Raw genomic sequence first — 19667 nt, forward strand, 5'->3', positions numbered from 1 at the left:
ACACTTCATGTGTGTGTTTGCATGGGTGTATATGCATGTGCAAGCTTGTGTCTATACACATACATGTATAGACAAGTATGTGTCTATACACATACATGTATAGACACATGCATGTGTGTGTATGTACATGTGGTGTGTTTGTGTGTGCATGCCTAGGACTGTGTGCATGTTGGTGCCTGTGCAAGTGTGTATTGTACAGACAACCACCACTAGAGGGCATGCCGGTCCTGCTTTTGGGAGCCAGGTGGTGGTGGCGGGGTCCTTCTAGGCTGTGTGGTGCAGGGGTGAGGGGAGTGCGGGGTGCAGAAAGAAAATCCAGAGAGAAGGAGGAAATATGGGCAGGGAGCAGAGTCCAGTGTCTCCCCATGGGTGGGGCCTCTGAGATCCAGTCAGCCCAGCTAGGCTCAAGACAGGTCATCGTGGGGGCACTGGGGGAATGCGGGCCAGGCTCTGCTGTGGCTTTAGCTTTAGAAAGTATATTTTCCAGACTTCATAATGGTCACCTGAGAGTGGGTGGTGGGGCCAAGGTGGACCCTAGGAAACGTCCCTGGACAGACACCCTCTTGCAAATGTTCCAGCTTTACTTGTTGGGAGGGTCTAGCGTGAGTAAGAGATTTGCTGTTTTTATTTAAAAAGCCTTCCTCGGGCCTTGCTTCTTGGCCTTAGCATGCTTGTCACCATTTGCGGGAGGCCGGGGAGGGGCCCCAGAGTTGGTGGGCTGCATGGGGCTGTTTTCAGGCTGGTTCTAGTGCCTCCTGCTGGTGGATCCACAGACCACATGCAGTAGCCCCACCCGTCCTTCCGCCAGCCCTGGGGAATAGGGTGCAATACCATTCCCACTTTGCAGGTGATCAAACTGGGTTCTCAGGTCGGAACTGGTGAGCCATGTGGCGGCTGGATCCCGGACTCCAGTAACCCTCTTCCTGGGTCCCCCTGGGGCTCAGAGAGGACCCTGGGCCCAGCTCTGGACCAGTCATCGGCCAGTGTTCCTCCTGCACCTCTCCTCTCCCTATGACGCCCACCCCAGCGGAGCTGGAGGGAGGTGGGGGCGTGGGCCACCTGCCGGAGGATGGTTGGTGATAGCTGCGGCCACCAGGAGGTGTACTGAGCAGGTGCCCCTGCCGGTCAGCCTGGCAGCTGCCCAACAGTCCCCCTGCTCCTGCCGGGTGCAGAGCCTCCAGAGCCGGGCAGCAGTAGTGCTGCAGTGAATTCATTAAAACGTGATCTGACCATTTTCCAGTTCGGGAGGAGGGAAGAAAACTGCAAGCGGGAGTCCCTGGGGTTTTCACTCACCTCCCCATAGCTCAGCATTTAAATTTTGCAGAACGTCCATCAATAATGCAGCTGGCTGGCCTGCCCTAGAAAAGCATCAAAGATTCCTGCACCCTCCACCCTCGGCCCTCTCCACTTGGGGCTGCCAGGACACGCAGCTCGGACCCTGCTGCCCCACTGCTCCTGGGACTGGGCCAGCCTATCCCTGGAGATACTGCAGCCTAACTGCCTGCCCGTGTCTGGTTCTCATGTGCTCAGCCCGTGGGTGTCCTCGGGGCCTGAGAACACAGCGGGGGACCCTCTAGATGGGCCCTGGGCGTGGGGAAAGCCACAAGGCTGATGACCTGTTCACACAAGCACATTGAGACTCGTCCCAAAAGGCATGGAGTGTGTGGCCACCGTGGAAAATAGGCAGCGGGTCCTGGGAATTTACAGTCACCTTCTGACCACAAGTCCATGTCTAGGCATATGCCCAAGAGGACGAGAACAGGCATCCAAGCAGGGGCTGTTCTGTGATCACAGCAGGACCTGTCATGGGGAGTGGTCTGAATGCCCACCAGTTGATGAGGGGATGAGCAAATGTGCCTGTCTGCAGCAGAATACAATTAAGCCATGAAAAGGGGTGAAGCACTGACCCCAGCCACAGCGTGGACAAGCCTTGAATGCAAGATGCTCAGTGAGAACGGCCAGACCCGCAAAGGCTCATGGTTGTAGGCCGCTCCACAGGGAGGGCAGGATAGAGGGGCCGGGCCTGGGGGGCTGAGAGTGGGGAGTCACTGCTGATACCCGGGTATCCTTCAGGGCTAGAAAGGCCCTGAGGTAGACAGTGGTCGGGGGGGTGGGGAGGGAGCACAGCGCTGCAGAGGTGCCAAACACCGCCGACCCACCCACGTGAACACAGGGGGCTTCGCAGAACAAATGACACTTCCAGGTGCCCACACTCCACTCCTGCCTCGTGGGGTCCCCAGGCACCCGCACCCCATGCTGGGCCTGCAGGCCAACCGCAGGCTGAACAGCCTCACAGGGCACCCGCTCCGCGCCCACAACTTCAGCCCGGTGGCACCACCCTGACCTGGATGGGAAGCTGGCCTATGCCAGGTGGTAGCCCAGTCCATCCTCCTGGTGGCTCCAGACTCTGGGCCCCAGGTCTGTTGCTGCTTCTCTTAAAAGCCACTGTCAAGAGTGAGGATACAGGGCTTCCCTGGTGGCTCAGTGGTAAAGAATCTACCTCCCAGTGTAGGAGGCACAGGTTCGAATCCTGGTGTGGGAAGATTCCACATGCCTCGGGGCAGCTAAGCCCCAGGAGGCAGGTATGGGGCTGCGGGCCTGAGCCACTCCCGGGCATGCTCTGTGGGCAGCTGCCCTGTGGTCTGGATGGTTCTGTCCCGCATGGAAAGAATCCATCAGGGAACTCAGCACAGACCCTGGCTTTTAATTTGCATTTCTCATCTTTCTCTAAAGGAAGTGCTATCATCTGCTTTCCCTGGGGCTTATTTCCCACTGTGACAACATTAAGTGGAGGCCGGCAGGGAGGTGACATCTGGAAAGCCCTGGAAACCCTGGGAACTGGCTGGACCCAGTGTGGCCAGGAGCGTGGTGTCGAGGGGCCTCGTGAAGACAGATGCATGGGCGGTGGGTCCTGGAGGGGTTGCCCTGCTCGCTGCCAGACCCCCACATCTGCAGGACCATCCTGTGACTCAGGAGACCCTTGGAAGTCACAGGTGAGGCCAGTCTCAGAGGCAAGCTGGAGCCCTGAGACCCTGCTAGCATCACTTTTCTTCTTCTCTCTGTTCTCTTTTTTTGGGGGTGCAATGACTTCAGGGGTGAGGACCCAGTGTGAGGGGGGTCAGTAGATTCAATGGGCATTTTTTTTTCTCTGAGACCACAAAGCCACATTTGGTGTCTTAAAAAGAGTGTTTGGCAAAAATGATTCAAGAATTGGCCAGTGGGATATATTGAACCCCCTTCGTGGATCACAACCTTGTCGTGGTTAAGTGACTTGTGTAGCTGAATGAAGCTATGGTAACTCAATGGTGCAGGGCTACACAGATCGATGGATCATAGTGGCGAGTTCTGACAAAACATGGTCCACTGGAGGGGGACATGGCAACCCACTCCAGTATTCTTGCCCCAAGAACCCCGTGAAGAGTATGAGAGGGCAAAAAGACATGACACTGGAAGATAAGTCCCCCCAGGCTGGTAGGTGTCCAATGTGCTACTGGGGAAGAGTGAAGGGCAATTACTCACAGCTCCAGAAAGAATGAAGTGGCTGGGCCAAGGCAGAAACATTGCTCAGCTGGGGGTGTGTCTGGTGGTGAAAATCAAGTCCAATGCTGTAAAGAACAATACTGCATAGGAACCTGAAATGTTACATCCATGAATCAAGTAAATTGGAGGTGGTCAGGCAGGAGATGGTAAGAGTGAACATTGACCTCTTAGGAATCAGTGAACTAAAATGGACAGGAATTGACGAATTTAATTCAGATGACCATTATATCTACTAATGTGGGCAAGAATCCCTTAGAAGAAATAGAGTAGCCTTCATAGTCAACAAGAGTCCAAAATGCGGTACTTGGATGCAGTCTCAAAAATGACAGAATGATCTCTGTTCGCTTCTAAGGCAAACCAACATCACAGTAATCCAAGTCTATGCCCCAACCACTAATGCCGAAGAAGCTGAAGTTGACCAGTTCTATGAAGACCTACAAGACCTTCTAGAACTAACACCAAAAAAGATGTCCTTTCATCACAGGGGACTGGAATGCAAAAGTAGGAAGTCAAGAGATACCTGGGGTAACAGGCAACTTTGGCCTTGGAGTAAAAAATGAAGCAGGACAAAGGCCAACAGAGTTTTGCCAAGAGAACACACTGGTCATAGCAAACACCCTTTTCCAACAAAAGAGGTGACTCTACACATGGACCTCACCAGATGGTCAATACTGAAATCAGATTCATTATAGTCTTTGCTGCTAAAGATGGAGAATTTCTATATAGTCAGCAAAAACAAGACCCAGAGTTGACTGTAGCTCAAGAGCCTGGTGGGCCACAGTTCATGGGGTCACAGAGTCGGACATGACTGAGTGACTAACACACACACACACACGGAAAAAAACCACTAGGCCATTCAGGTATGACCTAAATCAAATCCCTTATGATTATACAGTGGAGGTGACAAATAGATTCAAGGGATTAGATCTAAGATCATGGCATCCAGTTCCATCACTTCATGGCAAATAGAAGGGGAAAAAGTAGAAGCAGTTACAGATTTTATTTTCTTGGGCTCCAAAATCACTGCGGATGGTGACTGCAGCCATGAAATTAAAAAATGTTTGCTCCTTGGAAGGAAAGCTGTGACCAAACTAGACAGCATATTAAAAAGCAGACATTACTTTGCCGACAAAGGTCTGTGTGGTCAAAGCTATGGATTTTTCAGTAGTTGTGTATAGATGTGAGAGCTGAACCATAAAGGAAGCTAAGCGCCTAAGAATTGATGCTTTCGAATTGTGGTGCTGGAGAAGACTCTCGAGAGTCCCTTGGACTGCAAGCAGATCAAAGCAGTCAGTCCTAAAGGAAATCAACCCTGAATATTCATTGGAAGGACTGATGCTGAAGCTGAAGCTCCAATACTTTGGTCACCTAATGCGAAGGGCTGACTCACTGGAAAAGACCCTGATACTGGGAAAGATTGAGGGCAGGAGGAGAAGGGGGCAACAGAGGATGAGATGGTTGACTGGCATCACTGACTCAACATGGGCTTGAGCAAACTCTGGGATCAGTGAAGGACAGGGAAGTCTGGCATGCTGCAGTCCATGGGGTTGCAAAGAGTCAGACACGACTTAGTGACTAAACGACATGCACCGAACTCTACCTGGTCCAAGACCACCACTGACCCCACTCCCCCTGATGCCTGCTATGGTCTTACAGAGAGCTCCTTTTCCAGGAAAACAAATTTTTGGAATTTCCCACGTGGCCTGTCGTGACATTTCTTGTGAGCAAGGGGGGATGCTGGTCTTGTCACTAAGAATGTTTTCCACCTGAGCTGAGTTCCATGAGTGAATTCATAAAGTTAGCAGAGGTCACAATCATTACTGGCCCTGGGATAAGCCATCTTTATCACTCATCACTCTCTGTGAAATCTCATCTGATAGCCACATAGAGTGGAGACGCTTGAAAACTATAGAAAGGTGTTGGAGTTGCTTTCTTAAAAGTCCTATTAAAAAAAAAAGTCCTATGAACCATAATATGGTGAATTTCGCCCCTTTGGGAGAAGTTTCAAGACGGTGAGCTTCCCATGGTCAGCGGTTCAAGGATGGAGCTGGACGGGCAGGTCACATAGCCCAGTGACTATCCTCCCTCCAGAGCACCACCTGCCTGGCTTATCAGGCCATAAATATTCTAATTAGGAGGGAGGCAGATGAGCAGGATTAGCAAGAGGGGCCTCTCCGATGATAGGGATGCGAGAGACACTCAGCCGCTCCTGTGTCACCCCAGCTCTCCTGACATTTTAATCATGTAGAAATGCTCGATTTACATAGCTCTGCCTAATTAGACACAGTGGCAATTATGTTTGTGGATTTTCCTCCTTTCTAAAGACGACTTACTCTGCAAACAGGAAGCCAGTTTTGAAAGAAACTGCCCGCCAAGGGGAAACCTCTGTCCACAGGAGTGGGGGTGGGGGTGGTCAGCATCCTTCAAAGAGAGCAGAAAGGCCCTGCCTGTGGTCCTTTGTACGTTTAGTTCATGGGTGTCCAGACAAAGCCACAGGTCAGGTTGGGAAACCACACGGGAAGGGCGCAGCAGGCTGAGTTCCCACCCAACATGGGTGCACCCTCCACATGTGCAGCTGAGGCCTTGCAATGTCTAAGTTGAGACATACCGGCCACTGCCAGAGGAGTCTGGCATCCCACCCACAGGGGGCAGCTCAGGACAGAAGGAGGACAGTGTAGTGGATGGCATCCCCAGCAACTGGGCACTGGCTGCCCCAAGGGGCTTGTCTTTAGTGCAGTTAGTATCGGGAGTGCATGGTACACAGTAGGTGCCCAGTCAACACCACCTTGCTCCCTCCCTCTCCCCACCGCCCACGTGAATGACCATCTCCCTGGGGGAGGCTCAGAGCGAGCCCCACAACCCTGTGTGCATTCTCTGACCCACCCCCTTTGTGACTCCAAGCCAGGCCACCATCCTCATGCTGCCGGCTCCCACTGGTCCCACGTGCCTGTGTGGCCCCAGACAGGATGGCTGTGGTCCCTCCCTCTGGGCCACCAAGCCTCCAGGTCACCCATCCATCCACACTGTGTCCTTATCCTGGCCTCACATGACCTGGGCCCTGGGGATGGAGCCTTCTCTCGGCCCCTCACCAAGTCTCTCCCTGTTCCTCACTGGAGCTGGGGACACTGGCCACCCCCTTGGGTCACATGTCTCCTCGTGGGGACGTCGCCCTGATGGTGGGATGCAGGGGTGCTGGGAGAGAGGCTCATGCATAAGTCATGGGCCATGCAGACCCATAGGAAGGGACCCCCAGCAAAGAAGAGAAGTCTCCAGAGTATCTGCCCCACACTGGGCTCTGTAGGAACTGCAGGTTCAGTGAGAGAAGAGGAGTCTGGGGGGCTTCCCTGAGGAGGTGGCGTCTGGTGAGAATACGGGAAGAGCCAGATGGGAGAGGCCAGTGAGTCCGGTGGCTGGAGAGGGGAGGGGTGGAGACAGAAGCCAGCGTGGTGGTGGTGGGGGGGCCAGGCCGCGGGATACCAGGGCCAAGGAGCTCAGGCGTGGGGGCCTCAGGGTGCTAGTCCTGCTGCCCTTGTCCTGGTCCACCCTCCCTCGCTCTGTCTGCGGGGCTGCCCTTTCCTGGTCCGGGCCCTCCCAGGCTGCCCCCCCGCACACCTGAGGGCTTGTCCTGCAGTGGGGAAAGGAGTGGCCAGCAGCTGTCTCAGGATAATTGCAGTCCTGGTCTGTGGATGCACTAATTAGTGCAGACAGCTTGTGCTTAATTATTTCACTTGACCCGCTTAAGATCCAGCAACCACCTGCTCTGGGGGGAGGTGGGGGGGAGGAGATTTTGGGGGGGGAGCTGGTGGGGTGCCCATGACCGACCCAGGAGCGGTCCCAAAGGAGAGGCCCGGCCTCAGGGGCGGGACTGAACCAATCAGGGGCCAGAGGACCCTGGGCTGGGCACTGCCCAGGCTGTTTCTTCCTGTTCGGTTGGGTCACTGTGAACTTGAAGCCAGGCTGGTCCCAGAACACCGGCTGGCCCATCCCGTGCTGGGCAGCCAGCCAGGTGCTGCGGAGCCCAAGGAGGGGGTATGCAGGAGGGGGTACACATACCGAACTCTCCAAGAGGTACCCCTGCCCCCACCTGGGCCCAGAGTGGGCGGCTGATTCAGGGTTGGTTGCCAGACAGAGCAAACAAAAACAGCCTGCTCAGTTAAATGTGCACTTCAGACAACGACAGACAGTTTGTAGTATGGGGGCCGAGCTTCTCCTGAGCTCTGAGACCCCGTGGCCCTGGGCAACTAAGAGCCCTGAAGCTTTGCCTTTCTCATCTGGAAAGAAACGCTGCTCCAGGAGTCCCCCCCAGGGCGGTTTCAAGGACTAAGATGTGACAATGCACACAGTACTTGGCCCATGCTGGGGTTCTGGCCCCACTGTCCAGAACAGGCTCTGCCATGCATGATCTCAGCACACACTTGCACGAGTAGCAGGCATGCCCACACCTCCTCCTGCTTCTGGCTGACCACCCATCCTCTGTCTGTCCCACTCCACACCTGCCCGGGTATTCGTAGGTAAAGGCAAACCAGGGACAGCCCGCAGGCCACTCACAGGGGAAAGCAGGGGCATGGTGTTCAGAGCCGCCCTGCGCCTTCGGAACGAGCAGCTTTCCCCGCCCACCTCCCCGAGCTTTCCCAGCTGGGGTCTCCCTGCTCTGCATAAAGTCCCTTGGGTGCTGCCCTCTCTCCTCGGGCAGAGGCCCTGGGAACACCTCTTCTCTCCTCCGAGCCTGAAGCTGCAGCCAAGCTCCCAGCAGGACCGTGCGGCGGGCCGCTCGTTATCTCAAACAGGGCAGGTGATGGCTCAGCAGGCTGGGCGACTGGGGCCAAGGGCTGGTACCACCTGCTCCCGCCTCTCTGCTTCCTTCACCTGAAGTCTAGGCTCATCTAGCAATGAGCAGGGGCTCTTTAGAGGTGGTGGAGGCCAGCAAGGTTGTGCTGGGCAGGGGAGTGGATCTGTCCCCCGGGGGAGGTGGGTGGGACCCTCTGCTCTGCCAGGCTGGGGCCCAAGGTTGCCAGGATCTTGGGCTCATGGTCTCCAGCACTGAGAGAGGACATGCTTCCTTTGTTAGGACAGCCCTGGGACACTCATAAACACCCTTCCTGAGACCAGGACGGGGCCTCCCTGGACGCCAGCCCCCACCAAATCCTTTGTGGACATCACATGATGCTATTTCCTTATAAGCCATGCCACTACCTGGACTCATTTATCTTGTGGGGATCATCCCCCCTCGCCCACTCCTCCCTGCTGCAAAGTCAGCCCCACACAAACAGTCACCACTCGCCCTGTCCACTACTCTCTGTCTGGCACCCTTGGTGGTTTCCAGCACAAAGTCAGTGCTCAGTGAAAATTTTTGATTGAAAGGAGGAGTCTGTGGGGTGGGAATCTGTGATTGCTCAGAACCAGTTAGGCGTGTGGTGTGCAGTGTTCAGAAAAAGCAGGTCTTCAGTCCCAAAGGGGAGGAAATATACCTGATTATATCAACCTCCAAGGCTCAGAGCAAGGCCACCTCTTCTGAGAAGCCTCCGACTTCTTCCTAGTTAGCCCTACCTCATCCATTCACGGCACCCTGTGGACACAGTCCACTGCCTATACATGCAGTCCATTGCATATACACATGAACTACTCTATAAAAACGTGCAATCCACTACACACACATGTGATCTACTGCATATAAACACACGGTCCACTATACATAATGTGATCTTCTCCATATTCACATGCAATCCACTATATATACATGTGAAACCAACTACTTATACATGTGATCCACCGAGTATACACACGGTCCACTGTATATACACACAATCCACTTCATATCAATGTGATCCACTTCATATCAACCCATGATCTACTTCATATCAACACACAATCCACATGATATTAACACATGATCCACATAATACACACAATCCATATAATATACACAATCTACTTCATATAAGCATGTGATCCAATCATATAAACATGTGATCCACTTTATATAAACATGAAACCCACATCATATAAACACACAATCCACATAATATAAACATGTGATCCACCACATATAAACACGTGATCCACTTTATATGAATGTGACCCACATCATATAAACACATGATCCACACCATAAACATGTCATCCACTGCATATACACACGATCCCCCTCCTCCATCCCTCTGGTGGCAGCAGCAGTGACCACCACCATTCCACCCAGGCCAGTGGTGACCCCCATCTGGGCTACCCTCTCCCACACAGACCGCAGCGGGGAGGCCGTGGTCTGGCCCCGCGGCGCCGCCTCACCTCTCGGTCCAGGCCAGCGGCCACGGTCACGATGTCGCCCGTTTCACTGTTGATGGTGAACATGTTCTGGGAGGGGCTCTGCGGGGTCTGCGTCACGATCCGGTAGCGCACCATCCCGTTGGCCGTGGTGGCGTCATCCGCGTCGTTGGCCGTGACTGTCATCACGTAGGTGCCTGCAACAGAGATGGCAGCTCATGGGGCACTTGCCTGCCATCCCCGCCGCTGCCCCTCACACACACCCAGGCAGATGTCTCCCATGATCATGTCTTCCTGGAGGCTGGATGTGGTGCGTGTCCTTCTCCACCCGTGGGCTGGGCCGCTGCCAGGCCCTGGGAATGTGTCTGTACCTCCCCCCACCCCCAGATCCCCCTGCAGAACCACGGGGGTGGGGCCTTCTTCCCAGGCTCAAGTCTGCTCTGAGGTCGCTGCTCTGACTTCGTCAGGAGAGGGAGCCACCCAGCGTCAGCACAGCCTGCAATTCTGGCTTAAAACCCAGCACACTCCCTCCTGAGCCACATAGCCCAAGGCTCCGGCCGGCATGGTGGGGGCTCAGCACATAGTAGAGAGACAGGGCTGTATCCAGAAGGTGCCTAATAGGCACTCGAGGATGCTCAGTGAGAAGAGACCCCTCAGAGGGGATGCTGTGCACACGGGATGCAGAAGAAGGTGCAGTAAATTCGGAGCGTGCGAGCTCAGAGGTGGTGAGTACCTAGACCCTCTCTCGGCTCAGCGCCTGTTCCCCACCAGGTGCCAGGGTTGGGGTCTGCAGAGGACACCCCGGGATAGTCCCCTGCCTCCTGAGAGCAGGGTGTGGTGTTCCTATTGGCACCCACCCTCCTCCACTGGGAGACCCTGGCTAGATCAGCATGCCCCCCATCCCTGGCCACAGTGGTCGGGTCAGCAGTGGGCGTCGTACCCAGTCAGAGCTTGGGAGCAAGGATATATGCTTTTTGGGGTTTCTATGAATTCAGCATGCCATCCCTGCCCCTGGACTTGAATGGGCTGGCGTGTGAGGCTGGGGGCTGTGATCATTTTGTGGCAACAGAGATGGAAACTGGAAGACAGGGCCACCTCAGAGGAAACAAAGCCATGGCAGGCTCAAGTGACCACCTCTCACTGGGCAGCCCCTGGGTCAAGCTGCATCTGAAGCTTTTATCTATATACAGAAAAAAATGAAGACTTTTCTTTATAAAGCAGTTTTAGGTTCACAGCAAAATTGAGGGGAGGGTCCCTTACAGATGCTTTGTACACCTGAACCAATATTAGAATATATTCCCTTTCTTGTTTTATGCTATTTTAGGCTTCCCTGGTGGTTCAGATGGTGAGACCCGGGTTTGATCCCTGGGTCGGGAAGATTCCCCTGGAGAAGGGAATGGCAACCCACTCCAGTATTCCTGCCTGGAGAATCCCATGGACAGAGGAGCCTGGCGGGCTACAGTCCATGGGGTCACAAAGAGTCAGACATGACTGGACTAACACTACAGTACCTTTTTTGCTTGCAACGAGGAGTTCTGACTGGCATGGGCTCCCAGCCCTGCAACTGCCCCTGGGGCATGCCGCCCTTGTCCTCATCTGCATGTTCTTGGTTCAGTTTCTTGTTCCTGGGTTGTTCCAGTGTGCTGTCAAGTGCCCACAGGGGTGAGGGAGTGTGGGCACCATCCTCCACTGGGTCCTTTTTGGAGATGGTGGCTTATGCTGAGGCTGAACTTGGCTTGGGGCTGGGGGGGCCCCCCAGGCCTGTTGGGATCCAAGGGGGTAATGGGCGGGGGGCTTCATTCATCAGACATATGCTAGGCATTTGCTCTGGGCTGGTGCTGTACAAGGAGGTGGGTGGACAGTGGTGGAGACACTTCCATGGTCGAGGCAGGGGTCTCTCCTGCATGCTCCCAGAATCTCTCATGTACGAGGTGTGTGCCTGGCAGGCCCTCTTGTGTGCCTGTCCAGCCTCCCCAACCCTCCCGTCCAGGGAGGGCCTGACACAGAGTCAGCTTTACTGTCAGCTTTAACTGAATAAAAGTTTTTTTAAGGCAGATGCATTTTATGGAAACAGAAAAGAAGGCAAACAGCAAGAGGAAGGTGGAAATCTGTTTTACAGGGTTCAGGTTTTCTGTCCTCATTCTCCAACCAGAGACAAATGGGCTCAGGACCCGCCTTTTCATGACTGAAAGACAGGACATCCTCGCTAGGTGGGGCTCGACACTGCGGGAGGCAAGGAGCTCCAGGCCTGCAGCACCTGCTACCCACTCATAGAATCCTCAGATTTATATAGGTTTTTTAATCAACATGTAATCCACGCATCAGAAAATTCACCCTTTTAAAGTGCACACGTTAAAAAAAAAAAGTGCACAAGTCAGTGTATCCTGGCATAGTCAGTTGTTGTGCCATTGTCAGTAGAAAGTATTTAATTCCAGAGCATTCCGTCATCCTCCCAGAGAAATCTGTGTCCACTAAGAGTTTCACCACATCCTCCTTCCCAGCCCCTGGCAACATGTGTTCACTTTCTGTTTCTATGGATCGGCCTCTTCTGAGCATGGCTTATAAATGAAATCATATACCATGTGGCCTTTGCATCTGGTGTCTTTTTCTGAGGCTAATGATTTCAGGGTTCACTCCTTTTTATGGCTGAATAATATTCCAGTGTATGGGGATGCTTAGTTCTCAATTTCCTGGTAGCTCAGTTGGTAAAGAATCCACCTGCATTTATAATAGCCAGGACATGGAAGCAACCTAGATGTCCATCAGCAGATGAATGGATAAGAAAGCTGTGGTACATATACACAATGGAATATTACTCAGCCATTAAAAAGAATACATCTTAATCAGTTCTAATGAGGTGGATGAAACTGGAGCCTATTATACAGAATGAAGTAAGCCAGAAAGAAAAACACCAATACAGTGTACTAACACATATATATGGAATTTAGAAAGAAAGTTACGATAACCCTATATGCGAGACAGCAAGAGAGACACAGATTATTGAACAGTCTTTTGGACTCTGTGGGAGAGGGTGAGGGTGGGATGATATGGGAGAATGGCACTGAAACGTGTAAAATATCATATGTGAAATGAATCGCTAGTCCACGTTTGATGCATGACACAGGGTGCTCGGGGCTGGTGCACTGGGATGACCCAGAGGGATGGGATGGGGAGGGAGGGGGGTTCAGGATGGGGAATACATGTACACTCATGGAGGATTCAAGTCAATGTATGGCAAAACCAATACAATATTATAAAGTAAAAAAAAAGGAATCCGCCTGCAATGCAGGGAACCCTGGTTCAATCCCTGGGTTGAGAAGACCCCTGGAGAAGGGAATGGCTACCCACTCCAGGATTCCTGAGCAAACCTGGTGGCTCAGCTCATAAAGAATCTGTCTGCAATGCAGGAGACCCTGGTTCTTTCCCTGGGTTGGGAAGATCCCTTGGAGAAGAATTTTCTACCCACTCCAGTACTCTTGCCTGGAGAATTTCATGGACAGAGAGCCTGGCAGGCTATAGCCCATGGGGTTGCAAAGGGTCGGACATGACTGAGTGACTTTCCCTTCACTTCACCCCTCAGTTACTGACTGAGAACTTGCTGTGTGCAGGCACCAGGCTCTGTGCTCAATGTCTAGAGAACAACCATACGGACATGGTCCCACCCCTACCAGGCCAGTGAAGAGGGACAGAACACACAGGACAGACAGATCATTGGCAGCTGGGATAAGAGCTTTGAAGTGGGTAAGAAAGCTTGTGTGAACATGTGGAGTAACCAGGTGGGAGGTGACTTCAGAGGAAGCAGGGCAGGCCTGAGAGATGAGGGCTGTGGGGTGGGGAAGTGGGGGGCAGGACTGTAGGCAGGGGGGACAAAGGCCCTGGGGCAGAGAAGAGCTCTGGATGTTTGAGGAAAAGAGAGGTGCGGGCATGTGATGGAGCTGGAGGTGGGCTGGGCCCACAGCAAGGATTTTGGACTTTGTTCTAAGATCACAGGGAGATGCTTTCATCAGGAGAGTGGGTCGAATGTATGTCTTAAAGACACACAGACAGTTTCCCTACTGGTCCAGTGGTTAGAAATCCACCTTGCAATGCAGGGCGGGGGACATCGGTTCAATTCCTGGTCCAGGAAGATCCCACATGCCTGAGGGGAACTAAGCCTGAGAGCCACAACTACTGAGCCCACACACTGAAACTAGTGAAGCCTGTGTGCCTAGAGTCTGTGAGCTCGGCAACAAGAGAGGCCACCACAATGAGAAGCCTGGGCACCACAATGATGAGTAGCCCCCGCTCACCACAACGAGAGAAAGCTGACGTGTAGTTCCCAGACCCACCAGTCAAAAAATAAAAAAAGTAAATTAAAAAAAAAATATATATCATTAAACAAAAGACATGCAGAGAACAGGCTGCAGGCAGCCGGAAGTGTAGGGGTCGAGGGTGGCAGTGAGACATGAACTCGTTTGCTGGATTTCAGAGGGAATTGGCTGCAGTCAGACCAAGTTGCACACCCACTAGGATGTTTATTCCTTCATTCCACTCATGTTTATCGAGTGTCTTCTAGGGGAAACATACAGAACTTCTGTGTTTTGAAAGCCATAGGAAGAAAGTCCATCAAACGCACCCACCTAGCTTCATGCAATGGCTGTTCTCAAAGAATTTTGTGTAAACCCAATTTTAATGAATTTAATTATCAGTAGAATTTCCCCAGAGGCATTCAGTATTTAAAAGAAATCCAGGAAGTCCTGTTTTTAGGAAATGGTGGACCATGTTATTTTAAACCAATCTTCGTCCCGAGGAAAACGAGAGAAGCTGGACCTCACATGCAATAAGAGCTCATTCAGGGCAGAGACACACCAGCGGCGCAGACTTGGGGGTGCTGGCTGGAAAGGGGAGCCCAGGCCTGGGGCCGTCTTTCCTCTTGAGATGTTTGCTGATTCCAAAACTGTTTCTGACAGCCAAAGAGCTACATGGATCTTTCAACTGACTGATGGGAATGGGGTGAAAACCTGAGCTTAGGGCTTGCCGTGGGTGTGTGTGTGGGAGCACCTGGAAAATGCTGATCTGGAAGGGCAGTGCACTTCCAGGGGTGAGGGTGAATGGGAAAGAGATGGCCTCGCAGGAGCACGACTCTAGTTAAGGTGACTTAGGTTATCAGCGTCCCTGGCAGGAGCAAAAGCACCTCCTCCACAGAGAAAGGTACTGTCTCACACAGCCTCAAGTCACCACGGCAACTGTTCACACACAGGGCTCCGCCCGTGATGAACCAGGCACACGGGAAGACAAAACCTGTCTGAAAACAGAGGGAAAGAACTGACCAGGACCAGAGCAGGGGAGACTCTGATAACTGAGTCATCAGAGGCAGGTTAAAAACAAATCAGCCAGGAACTTCCCTGATGGTCCAGTGGTTGAGAATCGGCCTTGGAATGCAGGGAACACAGCAGCCAAGATCCCACATGCTGCAGGGCAACTAAGCTCGTGTGCCACAACTACTGAGCCCGTGCTCTAGAGTCTGTGGGCCGCAATTAAGGTCCGATGCAGCCAAATAAAAACAAAACCCAAATCTGCCAGAAAAGTCAAAATGCACCCCTAGTCAATCACATAGGATGCCCCACACTAGGCCCCTACTGCCAGTCCCCCAGCCCCCACTGGGGCACACCCAAGCCCCCCTCTCCACGCCTTCCAGCCTGCCTGTGATGGTGGCTGGTGACCCCCACCCCTGCCCCCTGCCCTGCCATGCCCTGAAGACACAGTCTCTGCTGGTCCCCATCAGCCAGTCTTTATTTTCACATTACTGTCAGGGAAGGTGGATGCGAGCTGTGTGCCTTCTGTTGCACAAATGCATGTGCATCAACAATGGTCTCAAATAAAAGTAGAAAAATGTCCCTGACCCATGAACCTCACACCTAGCAGTGCAAATGAGGTGCACAATTAATAAGTAATTGAGAACTTCCCTGGTGGCTCAGTGGTAAAGAGTCTGCCTGCCAATGCAGGGGACACGGATTCTATCCCTGGCTGGAAAGATCCCACATGCCACCAAGCAACTAAGCCTGTTGCTGAAGCCTGCTATTCTACTACCAAAGCCTACCCATTCTAGAGCCCACAAGCTGCAACTACTGAGCCTGCATGCCCTAGAGCCTGTGCTCTGCAACGAGAATCCACCACAATGAGAAACCTGCACACCACAATGATGGGTAGCCCCTGCTTGCTGCAACTAGGGGAAGCCCATGCAAAGTGGTGAAGACCCAGCACAGCCAAAAATAAATAAATTAAAAAAAATAAGTAATTGATGCTGAAAGTCTGACAACTGGCTGAATAAACTGTGGTACATTCCCACAATGGAATCGTTTAAAGTCAGAATATTTCATGACACTTGAAGTGCTCATGATATACAGCAAAATGGAGAACAATCCAGCTTCTAAACTGTGTTCTTTAATATAACAATGTGTTCGTGCAGAGAGGAGACCAGAGGGATCTTTGACGGACATGCTCACGGCAATCTGCGTGGCAGGCAAGATGGAAGAGGGCGTTTTTTCTTTGTGATTTTCTCTATATCTCCCAAGTTTCTTCCAAAGATTATCACTTGATGATCAGAAGGTAAAATGTTATTTTAAAAAAGGAAAACTGATGGGACTTTTTTTCAGCCTTAATCACAATTTGGTTTCCTTCAAAACAGATTCTGAAAACCTGGCGGGTTTGTGGCCACTGCTCTGTGGTCAGGTGACCCAGGCATGCCCAAGTGCTCTGAGCCCAAAGGCCAAGGGCAGGGTTGCCATAGCAACAAACCCAGATGAAATATAAGTGTTCGGGGCCCTGGAACTGATCTAGGGCTCAGGGTTATTTTCACTTCCTTCCTAGAAGAAGAGGGCGGGGCAGGGGTGGAAGGAGCTCCTTTCTGAAACCTGGAGAGCTGCCTGGGGAGACGGCCTCTGCTTGTGGTCTGGGCACTCGTCCCAGCCCCCAGTGCCACCCCCAGTGGGCACTCTGAGATGGTTCCTAACTTGGGGGCCAGGCCTTAACCTGGGGGCTGGCCCTGACTTGGGCGGCACCCTACCTCTGCCCCTGGACTGTGTCCCATGACTCACTCTCCTTCCACTGGAGGGCACCCCTTCCTAAACCCTCCAGTGAGTGTTCAGCAGCTACACCACACCTTGGGTTGTGAACAGGGCTGGCCCCAGTGTCTGGGAAGGCGTGACCTGGCCATCAAGTCCCCCGCTAAGCCTGAGCCTCCTCCAGTCTGGTCCACGGGCAGCGTAAGCGCCCAGTAGCCCCAGTGTCATGGTGTACCTGCTGAGGCAGCCTGGGCCACCCATGGGAGGGAGCGATTTGGCCGTTGTACCCAGCTGTGCGCTCTGCTGGGACTGCTCACTGCAGCAGCCTCTGTCATAACCTGGGAGATAAGCCTCTCCCCACCAGCTGGGCTGTGAGATCCAGGAGGAAATCACCTTCTGGGGCTTTCTCCTTGGGTCTCCCTCCCTCCCCAGTAGAAAGGCCTGACTTCATCTTAACAAATGAAACTGAACATTCTCTGCACTTTCATCTAAGAGGGCATGCCGTCTGCTGCCTGAGATGCTGGACATCTCTCTATTAATCGGGCTGGCAGGGAAAGGGGGAGAAGACAGAGGCTGGGTTCTTGCGAGGAGTTCATGTACAAACGCTGCCATGCGCCTTAAAGGATTAATTTCACAAGCCTTAAATCGCAGTTTAATTTGAAAACTAATTCAGCCCCATAATTGGCTTTCTGCTCAAATCACTAAGGCTAAAGATTTAAATTCTTAATATTCGGATGACTTTCAAGTATCTGGTGCCATCTGTGCAATAGTCCGTGGCATTAGTCTCAGGGGGACCTCCACTGGCACAGAAATAAAATAAATAAATAAACAGGGCCCACTAATAGAATAATCTATTTAAGCAAAAACTCTGCATTATATAGATGAAGGTTTCTTTGACTTCATTTGCAGCATGTAGATTTCTCTGCTATTTAATATTTTAAAGTGACATTAATTTCAAAATTTATAACATAGGCCCTCCTGCAGTTACAAGGGGTTAGGAAAAGCAGAGATTCCAATTAGAGCTTTTTTTTTTTTTTTTAAGTAAAAATAATCGATACGGAGGAATCTTTTCTTGGGAGGCTCGAGAGACGCCATGAGACCCGTCTGGCTGCCTCCAGGCAGGAGACCACACGGTGACTCTGATTTCCAGAGGGAAGGTCTGTTGTAAGGCCATGGACCCCCAGCTGGTGCAGAGGGGAGAGGTGCGTCCAGCTATGAGGATGGAGCTGTGAGGTCCGTCCTGAGTCCTGTGAGCTTGTTTCCTGAAAAGTGGGGGCTGGGCAGGGTGGCAGGAAGTGTGAGACTGGAGGGTCAGCAGGACAAACCTGACTAGGGGTTGAGCCACATAGCACCAGACACTGCCAGCCGCTGGGGCACACCGCAGGCCTGGCCGCCTCCCTCTGCACAGGTGTGGACCCTCCAGGAGGCCTTCACAGAACTGCTGCGCACCCTCGGAGCTCCAGGGAGGTGGGGCCCTGGGTACGGAGGTGTGGTCCCCACCCCCCGAGCTGGCCCGTGGCTCAGGCTGAGCTGTCACTGAATCCCACCCTTGCTCAGGCACATGGTGGTGGTGATGGAGGAGGTGATGGAACAGACAGTGTCTCTGCCCTGCAAAGGGGAAAAGCAGTGATGACAACAAATTGAGAGGATGCAGTAGTGATAGGACCAGAGGCCTCTGTGTGCAGGGAGGGGCCTGCTGGTGAGAGCCGTGGGGAAGACAGCTCTGGAGAAGCGTGGAGGAGCCAGTGTGCTAGCGGTCAGGGGGAGAATGGCCAGGCTGTAGGCGCAGCCCGTGCAGAGGCCCTGGGACAGGAAAGACTTCTCCCGTCCTGATGGTCTTTGCCCACACGTGCATCAGATACCATTTGCAGGCCCCTACCTAGCACACCTGTCTTTTGGTTCCTCAACTGGACAATGGGCTTCCCGGAGGTGGAGTTCACGCTTTCCCACCCTGGAGAAAGGGCACCGCACACACAGTTTTTGTGTGTGCTTTTCCAGGGGGACGGTTCCCACGCTACACACTGCCCTTCTCCCCTGATAGTGGATGTGATGCTTGGAGGTACGGCAGCCATAATGTGACCTCGTGGTGAGGAATCAGAGAGGGAGGCAAAGGGCACAGAGAGGGTGAGTCTGCCGGCTTCGTGCGCTCATCTAAAAGGCTACTTGTTTCAACTGGGTTTTCTGAGACTTGCGTCCATAGTTATTCCTGACCCAGGCTGGGGAGGGGAGGCAGTTTAGCTCCATGGTTACAACTGCAGCTCGTGAGCCAGATCACCTGGTTTTACTCTTGCCTCCACCTGAACGGAACCAGGACACACCCGGGCCTCCGCCCCAACTTCCCCGCGCTGGCCCCGCCCCGCCGGCCCCGCCCCCGCTGGCCCCGCCCCCATGCACCAGCTCCTCTCTGAAGTACCCGGATAACAGCGTCTGATGCTGGTCTCCTGGGTGGGTTAACAAAGCCTGAGACCACCACCCTGTGGAGGGCATTAACTATTTGATGACCATGAGTTCTGAGCACTGTGGCCCGACCTACAGGCGCCTAAGAGTTGATAATATTGACCCCTGCGACCCCGCCCTGCCGTGTGACCCCGCCAAGCAGAGAACTGTGCACGAGCTAGTCATCACTCTCCTGCTCGCCCCCCACACCCCCTACCCTCAACCCCGCAAGAAGGGTTTGGATCTTTTGAGCACGAACCGCCTGTCCCCGTTTGGAGCCGTTTCAGTAAACACCACACGTTCCTTCACCACAACCACACCCCGTGTGGTGGACTGGTAGCACCGCACCAGGGAGCCGCCCGGGTTTGGTTCGGAGACGCGTGCTCCCGC

The 19667-nt window shown here is 53.1% G+C and overlaps 1 protein-coding gene across 1 annotated transcript in view; it reads right to left on the bottom strand.

Moving 5' to 3' along the window:
* CDH4 (cadherin 4) overlaps positions 1-19667 on the bottom strand; it is a 475364-nt gene that overhangs the window by 26326 nt on the left and 429371 nt on the right. Inside the window, exon 7 of the mRNA XM_065919692.1 lies at positions 9823-9995. Coding sequence (XP_065775764.1) covers positions 9823-9995 — 173 coding nt within the window. The remainder of the gene's footprint in view (positions 1-9822; positions 9996-19667) is intronic.

The sequence above is a fragment of the Muntiacus reevesi genome, chromosome 2 (assembly GCF_963930625.1).
Source record: "Muntiacus reevesi chromosome 2, mMunRee1.1, whole genome shotgun sequence".
Taxonomy (NCBI): domain Eukaryota; kingdom Metazoa; phylum Chordata; class Mammalia; order Artiodactyla; family Cervidae; genus Muntiacus; species Muntiacus reevesi.